Source organism: Thunnus thynnus, chromosome 9 (assembly GCF_963924715.1).
Source record: "Thunnus thynnus chromosome 9, fThuThy2.1, whole genome shotgun sequence".
In the NCBI taxonomy this organism is placed as follows: domain Eukaryota; kingdom Metazoa; phylum Chordata; class Actinopteri; order Scombriformes; family Scombridae; genus Thunnus; species Thunnus thynnus.
The window spans coordinates 21,628,272-21,650,994 of record NC_089525.1 but is presented as its reverse complement, the minus strand read 5'-3'; the positions used below and the strand labels follow the sequence as shown (position 1 = coordinate 21,650,994).

General features: G+C 40.5%; 1 protein-coding gene across 1 annotated transcript; it reads left to right on the top strand.

Moving 5' to 3' along the window:
* The first annotated feature begins 8 nt into the window (after positions 1-8).
* Positions 9-19,532, top strand: vimr2 (vimentin-related 2). Its single transcript, XM_067599684.1, has 10 exons — positions 9-498; positions 1,561-1,705; positions 2,558-2,716; positions 2,929-3,048; positions 6,615-6,710; positions 8,703-8,834; positions 10,042-10,158; positions 14,269-14,379; positions 14,509-14,633; positions 18,446-19,532. Exons 1-10 carry the CDS (start codon positions 395-397, stop codon positions 18,486-18,488), a joined length of 1,152 nt encoding a protein of 383 aa, XP_067455785.1. The 5' UTR covers positions 9-394; the 3' UTR covers positions 18,489-19,532.
* Positions 19,533-22,723: the final 3,191 nt, after the last annotated feature.

The window sequence follows — 22,723 nt, the reverse complement described above, 5'->3', positions numbered from 1 at the left end:
ACACAAGAAAACACTTGCACCTGTTTTCAACTTTTCTGATTTTTTTTTTTTTTTTTTTTTTGGTACTTTTAATTTATTTAACAGAAATAAAATGTCTAAAGTTGTTTCGTGTTCTAATTCAACACCTCCTGTTGAAATATTCTGTGTGGAAATCCTGCTGGCAGATTATAAAAAGAAAACACATCTGCAGAATGGATTTTGAGGCTCATTCTTCAGGTAAATGTGAAATCGTTACTGGCTGATGTTCACGTTATAGTTAGTCTCCTCAGTGGCCGACGAGAGATCTTTCACCGCTGTGCTACATTCTCATGCGCTGCAAATATAAAACCGCCACCTCAGACCTGCTGCCACTATTTGCTTGTAGTGTTGTAGCTCAGCATCCGAAGCCGCGGCCATGCTCAGAGTGTCGTCTTACCGCAAGCTGTTTGAGGAGCAGAGCTGGAGTCCAAATGGAAGATCCAGTATGCAGTGTGCAGAGCAGTACCAGGCCTCCGCCAGGTCAGTGTGGGCAACTCTGGACTTTCCAACTTTAAAATATGAAGATTTTAGAGACAAGTTCAAATGTTCTATGATTAAATATGTCAGATAAATGTTTTTCATGAGTGTAAAATGTCTTATTTAATGGAGCTGGGTGTTCTGTGTTTCTTTGGGTTTATTGAACTTGTAGTTCAGGTTCATTCCTCAGTGATGACAAATTCTTTTTTTATTATTGTAAGAACGTACAGTCAGTCCTACCAGTTCATTTAACAAAAGAACAATCACAATAGTAATATAGAATAAAATAATAATAAAAAAAAGATTAATTTTGGTGAAACTGGGTCAGGCAAACGTTTGAGTAAATTTTAACTACTAACATTTCTTATTTTTCACAAATTCAAAACATTAAGTTAGACATTAGTTCAGTTAGAAACAACTTATAAAGATGGGGTTGAATTAAGAAATTCAGCTTTATGGATATTAAATTAACCTAATAAAATAAAAAAGTTAACAATAGTGCATAAATTGTTATCTTTACATTCAAAATAAGTGATAATTTTTTCCCCCTCACTGATAATCGCATGTGTTGTTTTGCACAATATATGATTGTCAAAGTCTTTCCAGACTGAAACACTATATGAACAAATATAGAACAGATGAGTTTCAGTTTCTTGTTCAGTCATGCAGAAAAAAACATCAACATCTAAAAATCTTGAAATATACACGCTTGTTGGATATGTGGGATATTTTCAGATGTGTTTTTCTAATTTTGTCTGTGATGATGATGATGATGACGAAGATGAAAAATTCCTTTTGTGCTCATGGAAAAAAACGACGTCATGCTCTAACAACATTCATATGTCGTGACTGGTTGGGCAAAAATGCACTGACGCATTTAAAGAATTCCTGATGCTTTAGTTGAAATATTTTATTGTAGTTCATTTATTCACTGTAGTGACGTCACTTTATTACTGTTTACTTAGTAAAAAAAGTCATTAACTCTCCTTGAAGGAGGGTCAATTAATCTCCAGGATCCTCTGAAACATTCCCCGCAGTCGTCTGTACTGTGTGTCCTTCTCACAGGGGTGCCACTGCTGACGAGTGTGACTGTGACAAGTTAGACTTCATAGCTGCCAGGGAGCTCAACAAGGAGGGTCTGGACCAGTTTGTCAAAGACCGCACCGTCATCGCTGCTCTCAACGACCGACTGGTCAGGCTGATTGAACTGGTGAGAACAAACACTGTGAGCAGGGGTGGATTTATAGATTTGGGGGCCCCAGGCAAACACTGTTTTGCTTTATTTTCACCCTTTCTCTAACTGGGAATGTTGCTATTGGCAACAAGAAGTACTCCATACTTTTTTCTGAAGTAAAACTATTAATACTACACAGTAAAAGTCCTGCAATCAGATTTTTACAAAAAGTGAAGAGTGAAAGAGGAATTATTAATGTCCATGCATGAAGTATAATTCATTTGCAGTTGTTGTTGTATCATGAAAATCCCATTTTTCGGTGTATTTACTAATTTCATTGTCCTAAGATGTGCAGTTCTATCATCTTAATGTACCTTTAATTTATTTAATTTATGATGCTGGTTAGTTTAATGAATAATAATGCATCATGTTATAATTGTTATATTTTGTGAGTAAAATCTGAATCTGCAACGTAACCAGTAACATCTATCTGTCAGGTAAAAGTAGTAGTACAATGTTTTCCTCTGAAGTAGAAGTAAACAGTAAGTAAGTAGTATACAGTTGCATATTTTTTTTAAAGTGCTTTGGGGGCCTTTTGTAAGTTATTTCAGTTAGAATGGTAACATAATTCAATATTTTTCTTATCCAAGCATCATAATAAAGCTATAGCTGTTTGGGGCCCTTTTATTTGGTGGCACCAGGAAGTTGCCTACCTTTGCTAAAGAGAAAGTCTCTCTGTGATTGGTCCCGATGACACACAAGCACTTTATGTTCCTTCTGCTGCGTCATGTCTTTGTTCTTGGCCAATGATGCTGTGAATGTATTTGTATAAACCGCATGAACTTGTTCTGACTTTATCTCTGTTGTATCTGTCTCTCTGTCCTTTAGGCCCATTGTCTTGAGGAGGAGAACGAGTTTCTCGAGTGTCAGATTGAGGAGCTGGAGGACGAGCCGAGCGACCGACAAGCCTCCTCCAGCTTCACCACCACTGTGGCAGGACTGGATTACAGCCTGGACGCAGTGGTGGACAGACTGCGTGTGGAGAGGGTATGAAACCGCTGGGTGTGTCTGCTGCATGTTTCTCTGTGTGCGACACGCCTAAATTAGTTCTCTTGTTGACACCTCATATGAATCCACATGCACAAGCTATGCAGATATTTCACATCCCATCAGTTATACTTCAGTTTTTACAGTGACAAGCAGGTGTGATATGTGACCTTGTCAAGATGCATGACTGTCATCGCTGCGTCTCTCTGCAGGATGAGATCCTGTGCGACACGGAAAAGCTGCAGAGAGAGCTGCATCGTCTAAAGCAGGAGTATGAGAAGTTTTCTCAGCAGAGGATCTTCCTCCAGCAGGAACGCCAAGATGTTGCTGAGGTAATAATTAACCTAATGACCTATTTCAAGACGAGTGTGGAAGCCCAGCGCCAGTCGAAAAGGAGATGACAAAATGACATAAACCCCCTCATCCAAAAGAGCTTTAACTTGTCACAATTCAAAATAGGGAGGCTAAAACGCATCACTATCATCTTATGAGGTTTGATTTACCAACTTTTTTAGTATGACTTCTAAGAATAATAATAACAATCATTTATTTCTATAGTGCCTTTCAAAACCAGAGTTACATGGTGCCTCACCAAATACAAAACCACACAATATAGGTGCAAAGATAGTGAACATAAAGAAATAAAACAAAAAAAAATAAACTTAGACTCATGATATAGTGGTACCTATAAAGGGTTTCTAACTGTCACAACTATTTAAATGTTATATTATATTCTCAGCCACCACTGTTTGCAATTTTTACTTGGCCGTTTGTAGACAAAATTATATTCAAACTTCCTTGGAGAAGGCTGGAAGGCTTAAAAGCCAACAAACAATACTGACAACTTACTGACATTTATAAGTAAAGATTTTATGGCTTGTAAAATTGAATAAGTCAGAATAGTCGCCTGCATATCCACAAAATGTCAGCAGGAGGGCTGCTGGATACAAAAATCAATTAAACTTTAATTTTGTCTGTGAAGTTTCAAGCAACTACAGGTCTTCCTCAGTCAAATCTTTAACAGTCTTCATCAATTCTCCTGAGGAAGACCTGTAATAACATAAAAAATACTATTAAATGGAGTTTGACTGAGTGTGCGGGCACTCCTTGTATCGCAGTGGAACATATGAGTCATGGGTTTTTTTTTACAATACAATAAACATGAATCCAGCTGTTATAAATCACTGAAGGCCATTAATAATTAACACTTCTTTAAACACCTCATGGACTGTTTGACTTTAGATTATGGCTGGCTGTAGAAGTTGGTTCAGACATAAAATTAATAATGTTTAAGCACAGAATAAGCCTTGATATGGTTACATTTAGATTTAAAGTTGAAGATGGATAAGTTTAAGTTAAGAATAGAGATATTTAATGATATTAAAGCAGTCAATTAAAGATATATTTCATTATTTGTGACCGTTTATAAAACCTTTATGAGTATTATCAGATCTTTGTTGTGATAATACACATTCAGCACTAGGTGTCACTGTTGTCAAGCGTCTCTCGGCCTCTTCTCTCTCTCTCTCTCTCTGCCTCCTGGTGAATCAACTGAAACTCTGCACAGCTGCTCCACTGTTGGGTGTTGATCACCAGCAGTCGCACAGTAACCTGAGCCACCAACTTCTCCACCCCCCCCCCCCCCCCCCTCCCGTATCCCTCCCACATGCCTGAGCCCATGTCCTCCTAGCCGGGCCAGATGTGAGGGGTGGGGTGACGGGGGCTTTAATTTCTCCCATACAGATGTAATGCAGGCTGTGATATGGTGCCGTAATGTTCCTGCTGGCTCTGAGTTCTCTGGTTGTTGAATTGGAAGCAGCTGCAGGGTGACAAGACTTGGTGGGAAATCGGCAGGGAAGGTAGAAGAAGAGCAGAGATGCGGAGGAGAGGAGCGAATACTACACTGCTCAACCCACAACTACTGTAGCTGCAGCTCTCTCAACATAATGGTAGACTGACAATGATGAAACCAGACATGTTTGGTTTGTTTTGAAGTAAATGACTGACTATTCTTGCTTCTCTCCTGCCAATTATGCTCCATTTACGTGGCCTACGTGGTCTTGTTAGATTATCTTAGTGATTTCTTACATGAGACTGACATTTTTATGTTCAGTCATGTCTTGCATGTTGCACAAATTAATTGAGTTTAACAATATTCAGTTTTTAAATTCAGCCTGTTTAATATTCTAGAGGCTGAAGCAATCAGGAGTGATCTAGAGCGGGTTGTCCATCAATTTATATACTTTAATTTAACCTTAACCTTTAACCAGGAAGTCTCCAGAGATACATTATCTCTTTTTACAAGGGAGACCTGAACAATAGGTGTTGCAAATTTACATAAAAACACATTTAATATACAACAATGAGAACAGAACAGGGTCTGAGAAATGTGGGAGATAAAACTTGGCTGTTTAAAACAGTTACATCTCTCATGAAATATTTTTTAATGTGATGCTTGATATGAAGGCAGCGTTTCCAGATGTTGATTTTTGTCCAAGTTCAGGGTGCAGAGTATAAAAATGCAGTTTTATCACAGTAGACTCTATGGATACTGAAGATTATCCATCTAGATGATTTGGTCTGATAGCGTTGCAGGGTTGGTGGTTCTCAGTGTCCTTGACCAAGATACTGAACGCCAAGTTGCTGCCATCGCTGTGTTTGTGTTTGAATGGATGAACGACAGGAGAGTTGTGAATCAAAGTGTTTTGCAAAGGTGGAAAAACCACTATGAAGTCCATTCACCAGAATTGAAATGCAGTTTTAAGGAAATGTAAAGCTGCACCAATCAATATTTTTATATTAAAACTGAGTAACATGAGTAACTGAGTAACAAACCCACAGAGAATTATAACCCGATGCTACAGATGACCTCATGCTCAATAGAGCATTTTAGTGGCTTTCAGCTCATTGTTTTGGTTTTATGACCTGGAACTTTACTACTTTGGCTCACTCTCAGAGCCTCGTCTCAGTAAAAAAAAAAAAAAAAAAGAAGCTCAAAACAGCTGTACTCTACCTGCTCAGCACCAAATGGCAAACAGACAATGTTAGCAACTAGCTGGTGAACATAGTCAAACATTTATCAGCTAAAGATATTTCTTTCAGGAGTCGGTAGAGACTAAATAGAGCTGAAAGGTGAGTAAATATTGACTCCAAACGAACGCTAATGTTGCTCTGTATCTCCTGGATGATAAAAGTAGTCAACTATAACTTTATACAGTGATAATATGTGAGTGTTGTGTTGTTTCCCGCTGCCCCCAAGTGGCCAACAAAAAATCAATAACTGCTGCTTTAAAGTTGCGCAGAATGTGATTTACAACATGATACTTTCCAGCTGCTGGCTGATATTTGAACACAGTCAGCAGACAGACAGACTACTTGTGCTCTACTGCTGTCCATCAAGGACCCTGCCGCCCTCCTAGCGAGGATCCACAACTTCACCACCGAACCCTCTCTGTGTGTTTCTGAATGTTAGCACAGGCACCCACAGTAATTGCATCTGATGCCAAGTAATCTGGTTCTTTAAAAAAAAAAAAGAAAAAAAAAAGAGTAGATACGAGCCACTGCTGGCGAATGGATTGGTGGACAGGGCTTTTGTGTCTAGTTAGGCTCCTTCTCATCTTCCTCCTCCTCCTCCCCCTTCCTCTGCATTGCAGTGTCTACTTGCTGTTCAGTGAAACAGGGTGAATGTGGTGGTGCTGATGGTTCTTTTAATGGGTGTTCAGGGTGGAAACGAGGAGTTTTTGTACTTTAATTCAACCTGTGGTGCGATTTACTTCCCAAACTGCACTGTATCACATGGATCGCTGCAGAGTGCTCCTGTCAGACATCTCTGCAAATTAACTTGAACTTCTTCACTTTTCACTTTCTGTTAACTTGATTCTTCTCCTCCGCTGTGCAGGAAGTGGATGCTGTGACAGCAGAGTGTTTGGCGTTGAGGGAGCAAGCGGCTATCTATGAGGAGCAGCTGGCCAACATGGAGGCCCAGCACAAGACGGTGAGAGAGAGAGAAGATATATGGCTACAGTGTGATGAAACTTGGAAGTGTACAGCCATAAAATGACTCAAAATGTAGTGCTTAGGTCAGACAGGAGTGTTGGATAAATGCCCAGACCTGTGGTGACAAACACAGCTGTGATGACCCCAGTCACCTTGCTGAAGACATGTAGCCAAAAACAGCCATGTTAACAGGAGATGTAGTGATATGAGGAGATTAAAACACAACATTTGTAATCTAGTGAGGCTGCAGAAGAGGAGTCCTCAGTGAATTGTGTAACATATCAGAATTCGCCCAGTTGAGTCCTTATCCAAGGCTCTTAAGATAGTCACATTTGCAACACACATCATTGCCTATATTGCATTCATACACACACCCTGCTCTACAATATTCTCCGCCTTGCCAGGAGATGACAGACGCACCCCAGTATCAGATCTAGAGGCTGTAGGCAGAGAGAGAGAAAGAAAGGCAGCTGAAGCAGGAGCAACTCCATCACACTGTGTTTTTCTCTGCAAAGCCGGGCCGCCTGGCGTTTAACACACTCCCTCTGGGACACGCTCGATAACTCACAGTCCGGGAAATGCGACTGAATACCAAATGAAAACAGAAGTTCCCTTTGTTTTATTAACTGTTGTTATTATCAGCACCTCCAGATACCCCACATTCCCCTGACAAATCGGCAGCCATGTCGTTATTCAGGTGGAGGCAAAAAGGAGAAAAATGAACGACTGCCACTGCGGCTCTGTAACAGTTCATTTTCCTTGTGGGTTTTTTTTTTTTTACTAGAGGAGAGACATATTACAACCTGAAGACATACATGTTGAGGTCTTTGATGTGTCTGTAAATGCATGAAAATGTTCTGTGTGTATTTGCAGTGGTAGAATATAAGTAAGTACATTTACTCAAACACTGTGCTTGAGTATTTCCATTTCCAAGAGGCTATACGTAGTGGTTACTTCACAAATTAAAGCAAAAGTTTGACATTTTGGAAAATATGCTTATTCTGTTTCTGGCGGAGTATTAGATGGGAAGATTGATACCACATTAAATATGTAGCTACAGCCAATAGCCAGTTAAGTTAACTTAGCATAGCATAAACAGTGGAAGCAGGGGGAAACAGCTGGCCTAGATCTCTCCAAAGGCAACAAAATCGGCCTACCAACAGCTCCAAAGCTCATATAACACATTATATATTGTTTAATTCGTACAAAAACCAAAGTGTAAAATCTACAATTTGCCTTTTTATGGTGGGTTATGTGCCGGACTGTGTCTCGGCTCTGAGTAGTTGCCAGGCAACCAGCGTAGACTCGAGGAAGTTATTGGTCCAAGCCAAGACATAGTCTGGCACATAACCCACCGTAAATGGGGAATTGTTATTTTTATGTTTTTTGGACAAATTAAACAAAGACTCTAGTATTATTAATTTTAAAACAGAGTCAATCTAGCTGTTTCCACCTATTTCCAGTGTTTATGCTAAGCTAAGCTAACCGTCTGCTAACTGTAGCGTTTTATTTAATGAATAGATATTAAAGTGGCATGATGAATCTTTTCATCTCAGCTCATTTAACTCAGTTCTCATCCAACCAGAAAGCCAATAAGCATATTTCCCAAAATGTTGAAGTATACCTTTAAGATTTTCATAGATATGAATCAACAGAAAATTAATCGCCAACTAATTTAATAATCAATGAAATGTTCATTTGATAAGAAAAAATGTCCAAATTCTCTGATTTCAGCTTCTCAAATTTAAATACTTTCTGGTTTCTTTAGTCTTCTATGATGGTAAAGTGAATATCTTTGGGTTGTGGACAAAACAAGACATTTGACATTTGAAGATTCACCTTGGACTTTGGGAAAAAGTGACTGACATTTTTCACCATGTTCACCAAACAACTCATTAATTAATTGAAAAGAAAAACTACTACCTTTACTCAAGTAAAGTATCTGAATACTCCTTCGCTGTGTATCTGTATGTATGGTCTACATGAGCAGGCAGTGGAGAGTCTGCTGGAGCCAGCTGAAGAGACTACAGAAGCGGTGGCGGCTCTTAAATTTGGCAGCCCTGACATCACTCCGGCCTTGGATGTAAAGGAGTACTACTGCCAGCTGGCCGAGAGCCTCCAGGTACAACACAGTGTAGCATAGAAACACATAAACATGTCATGCAGTGGAAACCTTGTTGTGCCAAATGTTTTACAGTAGCAAGCCTGTGCACATTTTTTGAATCACAATCCTATTTTTGGCATTAGGCTACACACACTCACATGAATGGATTCAGACTAACGTCATGCACACAATCCAGAAACCAGCTGCCATCTTCATCCTCCTACTGACCACTTGACCCCTCCTATTTTCACCACATCATCCTCCTCTCCCTCTGAAACTGCCCGGTCAGATCCAGATGTAAATCTCAACTTTCACAAATCACACAACATTACTCCCTCTTGTTTGCTTTCCCTCCTAACACAACACCCGGGAAGAACTTGAGAATCGGAGGGGCAGTTTTGGACCCGAACAGAATGTCTTTGTGTGTGTGTGTGTGTGTGTGTGTGTGTGTGTGTGTGTGTGTGTGTGTACGTGTGTGTGTGTCTTGCATGCACAGAGGTGCTGCATTGGGGTCAGACTATAGCTCCGGTGGGTCTGACCTCCTCTGGGGTGAGGATGTCTGCCCGGTTCAGAGGTCAGGGCTGTAATCAGACTGCTGGCCGCCTTCCCAGGCTCCTCAGCAGCACTGGAGTGTGTGTGTGTGTTTGTGTGTGTGTGTGTGTGTGTGTGTGTGTGTGTGTCTGTTATTTAGAGGCAAGGCTGAAGGCGATCCACCATATTTATATATATTTGTATTATATATTTGTCTGTCTAGATGCGTAGGTGTGTCTCTTGGAGCCAGCCACTCTTGTTTCCCTCAAACCCCGTCTATTCTCTCTCCCTCCCTCCCGTCTCTTCCCTCGCCAGCTGGACGCGGTCCTGCCTGTGCCTGGCCTCGATTACAAGATGCAGTTGTCTCGATGCTGAAATGATTGCTATTGGGTTTGAACAGTAATGGTGATTGCTGGCTGACTCCCACACACCTGTGCACCCTCATGTTGCTTGTTTCTGCTGCAGTTGTTCCATCTAATCAGGAATGTGGCGTACATGAGGAGAGGTTTACCCATCAGAGCTGAGAGAGATTCTGATTGCTCTTTGCTCCCCTGTCAAAGTGCACTTAACTGCCCAAAAGAGAGCAACATGCTGCACGGTCTTGTGCATATGTAGTCCACCTGAGATTTAAGTTGGGTTGTTTTTTCATTATTCCTGTAAACTGGCTCTGATTCCTCTTCCACTGTCTTTGCAGTTCAAGCGAGGTGCATCCTCCTCCTCTGCTGTGGTTCCCAGTGGGGATGGAAAACAAGTGGGAGTGGGAGGAGCTGTGGGGTCAAAGACAAAGGACATCAGTGAAATGAAGATGCTGGTGAGTGGACTCTTATTTTGTTCTCATCAGTTTATAAAGGGTCCATCAGTCACCCAAATCACATACAAACAAACCAAAAAAAAAACAAAAAACAGCAAACACATTTTGAATTAATGAAAATTTAATTAAATTTAGTTTGTGGTGTTCACAGCATTAAAATAAAAACAACAACATTAAACTTTAAACTTAACTGTGTGTTTGGAGGACGTTGTGTCTGGAGAAATACATTGCTGTTGAATTTTTAAATGTAAGTTTTCAGTGCTGTGAGCATCACATTCACCTGCACTGCATTGAATTGGTAAATCTCAGAAACAGACAACAAATTTCTCCCTGCAAATAAAACCAAAACTATCTGCATGGCTAAATACAATACAACAGGTAAGTCAGAAAATGTGTGAGTGTGTTTTTTAAATTTCTTTGAACTGAACCTTTAAATCTCATGTGTATGCAGATCAATACAACTTCCAAGTCTGTGCGCTACATATGAAGCTACAGACAGCAGCCAGTTAGCTTGGCTTAGATAGTTAGCCTGGTTCTGATGTTAAAATCCACCTACCAGCACCAAGACCTCTAAAAATTACATTTCATTGCTGGAAGACGGATTTTGTAAACTTTAGAGCCAGGCTAGCTGTTTCCCCCTGCCTCCAATTTTTATGCTAAGCTAACTGCCTGCTGGCACTAGCTTCATATTTAGTTTTAATTTAGCATTCTTAAGGCGGATTTATGGTTGGTCGTGCAACACTTTTGAGAAGTGTTGCTCAACAGAAATAAAAGAGTTGTGCAACATTTTCAATTTATACTTCGGCAAAAGGTTTCAGTCGTCTCCATGGTAACCAGACAGTATGCTCCTTGTTTAGTTACATTATATCATCCCAACCAGGACTAATTGAACAAGGACATTACAAGTTATTTAAAGTTACAGACCAAAATATCAATAAAGAAGTTCAGTGAAAACTACAATCTCCATGGCGACGTTAGTAACACTATCCAATCACATTGTGCGACAAAATATGTATATATTTTTTTCTGTCGAAAAGAAGTAATTTCTGTCGAGCGACGCTTATCAAAAGTGTCGAGCAACCTACCATTAACCAGCCTTTACTTTGTTTTGTTTTTTGGTTCTGGTAGGCAGAATTTGTTTACTCAGGGCCAGGCTAGCAGTTCCCCCCCGTGCTTCTAGTCTTTATGCTAAGCTAAGCTAACTGTCTCCTGGCTGTAGCTTCAGATTTAGCACACAGACATGAGTGCTATTAATCTTCTTTAACTCTGCAAGAAATTGAAAAAAATGTATTTCCTAAAAAGTTGAACAATTCCTTTAAAACCTTCAGTCACTACCGACTGATTCAGAGCTTCCCATAATATATTTCCCACAACTTTACTTACAAAGAAAAGAGGAGTCTCACAACCCACAACTGGCTCTGTATTGCCCATCAGCTCCTAAATCAAACTTAATGGTGAAAATGAATGGTTTCCCACAGCAGGCGAAGGGAGTGGAGAGCATGTGAGTGACAGTGGAGCAACAGTGTGGGAGATCCTGCTGACCGGAGTGTTTACTCTGCGGACACTTTCAGCAGGAGATGTGAAGGGCCTCGGCTTCAGCTCAGACAGGATTTATTACCCTCGGTTATTAAGCAGTCTTTCACAGCGGCTGCAGCGTCATAACGTCTTAAACTTCACACACAGACTGGAGACTTCCTCTTTTAAATGAAAGAGAGGAAATAAAACTGATATTTCTGATCCATCCAGCAGAAAATGCCAGTAAAGCAAGCAGACTTCTAATGAAGTAGACAGAAAAGAGACAGAAAATTGTGACTCCAGTAAAATCACCTTGTGACTCCAGGAAACAGTAAGTTTACATCCATGTCTCATCCATTAGTGGTCAAACCACAGCTGAGCCTTCACCACATCTGTAACAAACATGGCGGTTTGGTTCTCATTACTGTGGTTGTATCAGTACCTTCGGCTCTTTAAATAAACAGCGAGCCTCTGTAACCACAGCACAACTCTCCCAACATCATCTACCTTCTATCTAAAATGCAGCACACAAGCTCTGCTCAGTCCAGCCTGACGGATGGACAGCACGGCCTGATCTGCTCTGTTTCCTCTCTTGCATGTGATGGATGCCTCGGGTCTGGTTTCTCACTGAGACACAACATGGCCAAACAAACAGATTGCAGTGAAATCAGCCCTGACGCAGAACTGTATATAATAGAGCAGGCACTGATGGAGGTTGTACGCACTCGCTGCCACCCAGACCTCACTTATCATGCCAGGGAGAACGGAGGAGTGTATGAGTAAATGACTTGACCAGGTTGTGAGTAGTAACCGGGTCTTCCTCCGCTCACATGATCTCGCTGAAAGACGAGCACGACCGCCTGGATCCCCCATCTGGCTTTGACAGCTAATTGTTGAACTTGTGTGATTGCTGTAATTACTCACAGCAGGACACCGCGCCTCAGACACAAGAGGAGGGATGCTCCTGCATTAGTTTGTGATAGAAGTAAAGTAACCTTTTTTTATCCGCGTTGGTCGGGTTGACGGGAATACTCAAATTTATTTATATAGTCCAGTATCACAAATCACAAATTTGCCTCAAGGGGCTTTGCAATCTGTAAAACATACAACACCCTCTATCCTTAGACCTTCAAAAAAAAAAAAAACTTAATGGGGGGAAAAAGTGGAAGAAAGAGGAGGGATCTGTCTTTAGGAAGGACAGACATGCAATAGACTTTATGTGGACCAAAATATTTGGAGAATCAGGATGACAAAATTATAGATAGTTCTGAAATACTCAAGTTTTAGTTGACAGCTGTTATGTGCCTCATTAATCAATATTATTTATATTATTTATTTATTTTTGCTTAAAGCTAATCTCCCAGGAGTTCATCTTAAAATCACAATGAGAACAATGGATTAAAATACTTTGTGCAATGTGAAAGGAGCAGAGGTGGAATGTAATTAAGTAGAGTACTTGAATAAATGTACTTAAGTACACATTTTAGATACTTTTTTCATTTTATACTATGTTATAATTCAAGTCTTCGGCATTTCAGATAGAAATTTTTATATATAGTTACTTTTGAAAAAAAGTAACTACTTTTAAAAAAACGTATATTTTACATACAGTTACATAACAGCTCATAAAATATGATGCATTGTTATAGATTAAAACATCTATCAATACATCAAATAGTTAATCAGCTCCAGATTAAACAGTTGGTGAAATTAGCCTCCTCTCAATTAACTAAAAACAGTAAGATGCCATTCACATAATTTATAATAGTGTAACATTTGCTGATAATAATTTCATACTCTTACTCAAGTAACATTTTCAGTGTAGGACTTTTACTTTTGTAGTAAAATTAGGCTAAAATACTTTTCTTACAGTGAGGTATTGCTACATGAAGGATCTGAATTATTCCACACTGGATAAGAGCAGCTCCTACTGACAAATTAACAGGGAATTATCACCTAACTTTGTAGTTTCCAGCTCTACAGCGCTTGTAGCCTGATTTAGCTCTTTGTTTTGGTTTTATGGCTGCAAATTCTGCTCGCATCATCCCTGTTTCCAGCAGCAGCAAGCATCTGTTTCCAGCTAAAAAAGCTCTGATAAACCCACTGTTCACCAAATGTTCTGCACCAAACGACAACAGACAAAGTTAGCAACTAGATGGTGAATAAATTCAAACATCTAACGGCTAAAAACACTGATATTTCCCTCAGGAGTAAGTGGAGACCAAAACAAAGCTAAAAGAAAAGTAAATATTGCTCACACATTTGCTATATCAACTTGTATGTCAGATGATGTTTTCAGCTTGTTGTGCAGTTCTTCCGCCCCCTAGTGGCCCAAAAACCCCGATTAATGCAGCTTTAATTAAGCTGTTCTTAAACTAAGAAGATTCAGGTTCAAGGCTTTTGTTGACAGTCACCTCCTCAGCTGAAGTGCTCTTGAGCAAGACCCTGAATTCCTTCCAACTCTGGGGCTGCTGTTCTTGAGCTGGAAATGACCATGAAGACCATTATTATTACCAAGACGATTAAAGAGATTTGTGTTTGTGGATATGTTCTGAATGAGTAACCATTTTCTGTTTGCCGTCTGTGTTTCTGCAGATTTCAGAGCTACAAAAGGAGCTTTCTGAGCTTGAAAAGTACAATGAGGAGTTGGAGGACGAGGTTGAGATGAAGAAGGCTGCATATATGGAGGAGATTGCTGAGTTGGAGGTATGAGCGTGGACTGATTATTGCAATCACAGTCGGTAACGGACCAGTGGTTTGGACCAGTTCTGTCATTTTATCTCAATCTCAAACCTCCCCCTCCTCACACTATATGTCTGTGTGCATATTATGCAGTGTACTATAGAAGACATGAGGCACCAGGAGGACGACCTCGATGCGCAGATGAAGGAGCAGTGTGAAGCCTACAAGGAGCTGCTCAGGGAGAAGATGGCCAGAGACATGGAGATTACTGCCTACAGGTCAGTCCGCTGGGGTAGTAAATGTTGTGAAAAGGTGTTTTGTCTGTTTAATAATAGATGGTCTGGGCTAAGCTTTCAAAGATTAAAATGTACCTTAAACTTACTTTCAAATATGTTCCTGTGATTCTCTCAATTCTTTATTATTTACAGGATCCCCATTAACATTAGCTGATGCAGTGATAGTCTTCATGGGGTCCATTGATACACACAAATACACTGTGATAAAAATCTTGACATTAAAGGCATACAATGTAGGATTTGATTTGTGTTTGTAAGTAAAACATTCAAAGTTGGCCCTTCTTCCCCAGCTCAACGACACCAGAGCGAGAGAGAGAGAGAGCAGCAGTGGTTTAACGAGTTAGAGAGTGAGGGAGGGAGCGGCGTTAGCAAGAACAAAGCCATGAATCAGATAAATAAAATGTTATTTTCTGATTGTTTCACAGTGGTTATGTTCTAAAGCACAAATAAACACGCCCACACCTCCGCACACCTCTGTACAACCCTGCAGGAAGGTGCCGCATTGCTGAATTTTGTGTGAATGCTTCATCCTGTCTGCTGTGGCCTCTCGGCTCTGCTCTGTGTGTGTGTAGCTCAGCTCCGCCCTCAGTCAAACAGACACACAGACAGAGAGCTGAGGAGAGAGATGGGGACAGCAATATAACCTGGTAGTTACGTTTTTATAGAGTCCCGACCTCACACTCTGCACGCTGTTATTGGCTGGGGGCTACACATCCACTGCCCAAAGTCAAGCCCAGAAGTGTCCCAAACCCAGCAAAATAATAAGAAAATACAGGCAGAGGGCAGAGTCTCTGTAGATACATACACTGCCACACACTTCTAGTGGGTAATTAAGTAATGATTTAGAGGGATTGTGAGTCTATACATTGATTTTTAGGAAAATCCTGCATAGTATGCCATTAATGTGACAAATGTAAACTGCAGCAAAAATTGAGAAAAGATAATATAACGTTTATTGTCCCTGAAGGGAAATTTGTCTTGGACCATGAGAGCACGCAGAGCTGCTTATGTCAGTCATGACAATTCCATTTCCATTTGAGGCTGTTTTAGTCATCTGCAGGTATTTGATGTGAGTTGGAAACATGTTACAATATGAAGCAGCTCTGTGTAGAATAGTGTCTTTCAGATCACATGTTTTAGTTTTAGGAAGATAATTTCAAAACCAGTCCTCAATATGCTTTAACAGACCGTAATGTATCAATGATAGTCCATCTCTCTTTAATACATTTGAATGAAAAGCTGCCTTAAAGACACAGCAATTACTGGTGTCCAACTCTAATTTATTTCCATCTCAGTAGAGCTGCAGGTTGTTATTCTTAAATGAGACTCTTGAAATTTAACAAGCACCTAATGTCATGGACAGCACGGTACAATTTTAATACAGAAGATCAAAAATCTTTGACAGTGCGGCCTAATTGTTACCTACTTGTTGGTCATCCATGTCTGCTTGAGAACATGGAGGTTTTCATTTCAACAAAAACACTCCAGCAGGTGATTTCACTGATTAGTTTGTCCTCTCTTGTTAAATGTGTTCACGTCATGAAGTCACCTATCGTAGTTTCTGATTAGAACTCAAACCTGCGGACACCCTGACATAAACTATAGATTCCCATCTCTGCTGTAGGGGGTTCAAATGAAAACAGGCATTCCCTATGGCCACACATTATATAAACCTGTCATGGAGAATTATAACACTCATGGGATGCTTTCATTAGATTTAAATTAACTTGATGTCCTGTTTGCTTTTGACATTCTTAACATATGAGCAAATCTTGAAGCACACGTCTGGTGATGTGTAAATGACGCGTCCATTGTCTGCATAAGCGTCACCTTGAATAACACAAGTAGTATTTCTGTAAGATCCTGTGTATACGTCCAATATTGTCACATATTGTCATCTGGACATCTGCTGTGTCCATAATAAGATATTCCTGCAAACAAAGGGCTGACATCACAGGACAACTGGGGTCACAGGAAACGGCTCCTGAATATGATGCAGTTTCCTTTATGCGACCTTGAAGACGTTTCATATCATTGCATTGAGGTTGTTTGACCATCTGCCATCCTGGTATGTGGAGTGACGTACTTCAACCATCTAAGCCCGCTGCCAGGGACTTCCTCCTGCGGCCCCTCCATCGCCCATCCGACTGCATCTGACCCCCAGGGGGCCCTGCTGCGGGCCTGAGCTCAGACCCTCACAGTACCTCATTAGAATGGGCAAAGAGGACCTCACACTGTCAGAGCTGTGTGCTGGGCCTCTGCCAGCTCTTTTCCAGGCCAGCCTGTTAATGTCAGAGCTCCCCCCCAACACACACCCGCCTCACCCCTTACACACATTTCCAGATTCGCCACAGTTTTAATACCCTTTCGTTACCCAACAGAATGACCCAAAGACATTTAATGCGCAGGAAAGACACACAGTCATTGCCAACTTTTTTTTTTCTCTCTCTTTCTTTATTTACTGGATGTTTTTTCATCTGTGATTAAAACCATGAATAAGAAATGAAAATGGTGGTTGTTTATGCTCTCCGTGCCGTGGCAAGCTGTCTGCACAACAGACCCTAATGACCCCGAGCTGCCATTACTGGATGGCTTATCGCCTGTGAAAGCATCTCAGGGCAGTTTGGGCAGATGCTCACTGCTTTTGCTCACTGATAATGTGAACCATATTACACTGTAATTCATTCTGCTGTTCTTTGCGGTCTCCTCACGCTGCTGCATGACGCAGCAACAGGTACTGAAGCTCAACTGAGGACAAGATCCATTTCCTCGCTCTTATCGACCTTGTTTCCAGACGCAGCAGGCAGCTGTTTTCAGCAAAAAAAGCGCAGATAAACCCACTGAACGCTACCTGCCCCGCACCAAACAGTAGACAAAGTTAGCTGAAAGTAGTGGAGCATTCAACTGCTAAAGAGACAGATATTTCACTCAGAAGTTGTTACCAGACCAGAGCTTACACTTAGATTCATCAGGTAAACAGAAACTGTATCTGCTGGGTGTTTAAACAGACAACTGCTTGCTAACAAGTTGGTCATATCCACTTTATAAAAGGGTGATGATATGTCAGTGTTGTGTTTACAGCCCCCAAGTGGCCAAAAATATCAATTATCGCAAGTTCAAAATATTCATATCAAACAGCAGTTTATGAATATACAGTGATGAAAATATTCAGAAAAGCACTAATGATGAAATCAGGTAGTGTCTGATTCTGAACACTTCAGGGACTACTCATTCATGTTGGCTTAAAAGCAGAGGTTCAAAGTTTATTCTTTGGAAACAGCATTTGATAAATCAATCTGACCTCAAGGGCCATCATCAAGGTTTATGATTAAAAGCTCTAAAACAGCCACTAAATAGACTAGAACTAGTCAAATAATTGCACTTCTTCAAACAAAATGCCAAATATAACCAAGCTCTAGCCTCTCAGTTTTAAGGATGAGCTTCTTTTCTTCATCTTATGTGATACATCTTTTGGTTTTTGAGCGTTGGTCGGACCCTAAAAACATTTAGAAGACATTAACTTCAGCTTTACAAAAAATTCTTATTATAGACCAAACAATCAGCATATTAATAATACATGTGAACATAACACTGACAGTAATAGCTAGTTGAACCCCTAAAATGGACCTTGAGATGATATAATTTTGTGTTTCCAAGCTCAAGAATAAACTTTGAACCTCAATAAATTGCAACAAATCGTCTCTCTAGTAAACTTGGACTACAAGTGATTAGTTGTTTGTGTGTTTCTCCTTGTTCACCTGCTTATTGTGTTTTTGTGTATTTCTCTGGTTCAGGAGTCTGGTGGAGGGAGAGGAGGAGAGGCTGTGCAACCTGTGACTGGAGGCCGGCGAGTCAGACAGGCTTGATGCTCTCACACACACACAGATCAGAAAATACACAAAGAGAATGCAAAAAAACCCAGACCCAAATCAGCACTAGGATGAAGCTTAAGGTACCAACGCAGCAATGTGAGCAGATGTAAACTTATCATGACGGATTAATGCGGACTGGAGGCCTAAGCCGGGCCATTGATAACAGGTTGCTGGCAGATGACCCCGAGACTACAAGAAAGATGGAGCTGTCTGAGACTGGTGGGAGGACAGGGGCTGTGCAATGAGTGTGTATCCATTCAGTGTCTGGCAGAGATATTTCCTTAAGTGGGTTTTATCTATACTTGCTTGCTGATATGATTCAGAAATGTTTTGTCACTTTTCTGCTGAACAAGTCTCACACAGAAACAAAAGCTAAACTGTACGGCTCCGTGGAGTCATTCCCTCCCTGATACACCTCGTCCATCACTCAAACATAGACTGATTACCAGCTCTTAACCTTTACCCTCTCCGCTGTTAACAAACATAGTGACAGCTCTCTCTTCGGTAACTAAAAGCATCTCACCTTCTCTTTGCTTTTACAGTCATGCATTCATGTTGGTTTTACATATAACTGACGCTCAAGTGCACCGTGCCCTGTGTTTGGTTTGCAAATGGTTCATGAAGTTGTTTTTCTGCCGCTCTTACAGAACAGAACGTGCACCTGGATCTTTCTCGAAAGAAAAGCCTGCATGATTCATTATTTCTTCTTTGAAAGCAATGTCCCAATTTTCTGTCATTTCAGGAATAAGCATTTGGTAATACATTCTTCTGTAATCTTTTCCTTATTTTTCTACACAACTTTAAAGCTGTCTGTGATAAATCATTTTTGGTTCCTGCTTCTGCACAAGCATCAGGATGTGCTTTAGGTTTAAATATAATAAAACTAGTTGCTCGAGAGATCATCTCAGACAGTTTGATTTCTTTTCGTGAAAATCTGTGTTTCATGAGAACTGGTTGTGAATCCTTGGGTTTAAGATTTTCCCTGCACAATAAAACTATGCAAGGAGTAGAGTGATTTATGTTCAGTGATCCCCCTTTCATTCATCTTCATGCTTAACGTGAGATTTGAACATTCCCAGCTATTAATGATCTGAAAGGCTTGTTAGCTCTGCCATAAAGATGAAAAATGCGGCTAATAACAGATCAGATAAGATTAGCCACAGTCGGTGAACTTGTGATGAGGAGTTAGCCTCTGTAATAATTGAGTTCAGTGTCTGGAGAAGGGGGCTGGGACTGGGTGGCCACGGTGACTTGTTTAATTGTCCCGACATGAAACATGGCTGGACCCCAGAGGAAGCTGCTATGTCTGTTTCAAGACTTCAGAGAAGAGCTCAAAGACATGTTTTCCCTTAGTGCTTCATTCTGTATCTCTTAAATAAAGAGAGTCTACAAACCACCCAATGTCTGTGATCTCACGGGACTAAACTATCTTTGCGTTGTGGTAAATATGAAAATATCTAAGAAAAATTAGGAAAAAGAGTAGTTTTCTTGCACTGAGAGTTGTGTTTTCTCCATTTTATCTTCTCTGCTGTGCCTCTTGAGCAAAGGTGGTGGACCGTATGAAAATCAAGTAAATACATGAAATAGACTCAACCTGGATAGTAAAATTCAGACTAAATTAATTCTCTTTCTAAGATTTTGTACACCTGTATTCAGACAGATATGTAGGAGAAAAAGTGATTAGTCCAAGCAACAAAAGTCAATCCCTGCACAATTATATCACAAAGAGCAACAACCAGTACTAGTGACCAAACCAGTTAAATATCTGTGAACAAGACTAAAAGTCTGCAGCCATGCTACTGGCTCTGTGTGTACAGCAGAGTTCAATGTTAGCGTCAGCATGCTAACTAGCCCACAATGACAAAGCTAAAAAGCTATAAGTGGTTTAGCAGGTGTTTTCAATATTCACAGTCTGAGTTTAGCGTGTTAGCATGTCATTATGAGCTAATTAGCACTAACCACAAAAAATGAATATACAAGAATAGTCTCACAAAATACAAAGCAGTGAACTAATTAACCGGAAACCACACAACATCTATAGAACATTAATTCTAATAATGACAGTACTGAATGTAGGTCTATAATCCAGTGAACATCCACAATACAATATAAGAAAAGAAAAATGACAAAGAAAACCACAAGACTTTTAGAAAATATGAAACACGTTTTAAACATAAAGCTCATGATAATCAATCACCTATCAATGACTACTTTATGATGAAAAGAGAAATAATCCAAGAGTAAAACAATAAACCTTTTGAAAGGGTGTTGAGATCTAGGTGTGCTCCTATGAAAATGTGCAGATTTGAAGAGTTGGTATTTCCAGTTTCTTTTATAACACAATTAAGCATTTCAAAGACCTCTTGATATTTTGTGAGTGTGGTGACCTCTGTACTCCTTTGCCCCCATCACAAGTCCTTGACAACTGAGAAAAATGCGCATTAACCCCTCAAAGCTGGCCGGTGACACTGAGTGGCCCGGGGCAGCGCTGTGACACCTCCGCTCCTTGAAGCCGGACAATCTGATTTGAAGGCGAATACTTTCAAAGCTGAGTCAGTGGTCAGTGAGAGCCCTGGCCTTTTCATCCCTTTTGCCTTGATGGTTTGCAGCAAAACCTGACAAACACCAACAAATAGTTGAAAGTCACTGCTGGGAGAGTTTTCTCCCTTTGGGTAACATTCGCTGTGAGATTGAATGTTTCAGCATGAGTCCATTGATGGTTTGCTCGTGCTGAAGGAAACCATTTCAAACAACATATGTTGTGGACATAACATCCCATTAACTTCACATGGTGAAAGAATGTCTTTACATTAAGAGTGGCAGGTCAGGCCTATAAATTATGACATCCGAGCTCAATGTATCAGTCCACATATCTCCAATCTGCAGCATAGGAATCTGATTAAGGCCTGAGGTAATGGTAACCGAGGTCAGCTTGTATGACGCAACTCAGCTGTCACCTATACATAGGTATCACCAAAATACTCTTATCCCTTCAAGTTCACCCAGACAAATAAACACTGTCTTCAGTGAGGACAAAAGTAATTTTTTAAAGTCTCCTCATGGCAGTTTGGATGTCACGAACCAAGCTGGTGTTTAGAAAGCAAATAAATAAGAGAGGACGGGGTTGAATCAAGGAAGAAAATAAGAATAGTAAAAATATACAAAGGAGAAAGAGCTATTGAGAAAGTATTTCCTTAACAAGAGGGGAACAAATAATAAATTATGGGGCCCCTCTCCCTTGAGGCAGGACTGGCACGCCTGAGGGTAGCAGGAAGTGGGCATCGCTCTCTTTTTACAGGGGTCGTGGACAGGCTCCCTCTGTGGGAGCGTCACACAACACAGAACCAGGAGTCCTGAGAGAAAGACTCCTTAAAGGAATGTTTACACACATACCCAAACAAGCATACACTGAGTTTATACAGCATGCTATGCTATATGAAGATGGTGGTAGTGTGACCCAGGTCCCCCACCATGTCATCGCTGTAGTTTCTGCCCTCCTCGTGTCTGCAGTCCCACTTGGCCTGTATAACTGAGAGACTGCTGACAGCTGTGACCCCACATTTACCCCATGCTCCCTTTATGTCTGTCCCAAAGCAGGTGGCAAACACCACCAACAACACTCTTCATATCTTTAATCTGCCTTCTACAGTTTGTAAATTCTTTTTATATTTCTTGGCAAACACTTCACTTGTCTTGTGATCAGGAGATAAAGCAAAGCAGCTTTTTTTTTTAAAAAAAAAGTCTCTGTTGATTTCCCCAAACTCCACACAGTGGGTTAGTCACAGCCAAAGTTGATAAAAGATTCCCTTTTGTCCCCAAGTGTTCAATTATTCAACTTCACAGGGCATGCTGGATGGAAGAGGATAAAAGTCGGGGCTACAGGGAACACGAGAAAACAACCAGGATTTGTATTCTGCTGCAGTGGCTTTCATACCCATTAAAGGATGTTAGCATCTTTTTAAGCATAGTGACTTTATTGTCAGCTTAGGGTTTACACGGATCCAACCATTTGCTGTATTGGATTCTTGGCAGATGGCCTGCATGGATCTTGGCCACCCTTGAACTTAGTTCTCATGTTAAGCTTCACCTCGTCAGTAAATGGGCTGCTACCACTTATCCTACATATAAGATCTTATGTCTTGATTGTAATGGTTTCTTATTAGTAAAAAAAACATGCTGTGTAGTTGCTGCAAGACATCC

Bases quoted from the DNA above. Each gene is read 5' to 3' on its own strand.
- vimr2 (XM_067599684.1), top strand. From the start codon at position 395: ATGCTCAGAGTGTCGTCTTACCGCAAGCTGTTTGAGGAGCAGAGCTGG. The intron at 6,711-8,702 runs GTGAGAGAGAGA...CTACATGAGCAG, and splicing joins TGGAGGCCCAGCACAAGACG to GCAGTGGAGAGTCTGCTGGA. The intron at 10,159-14,268 runs GTGAGTGGACTC...GTGTTTCTGCAG, and splicing joins TCAGTGAAATGAAGATGCTG to ATTTCAGAGCTACAAAAGGA.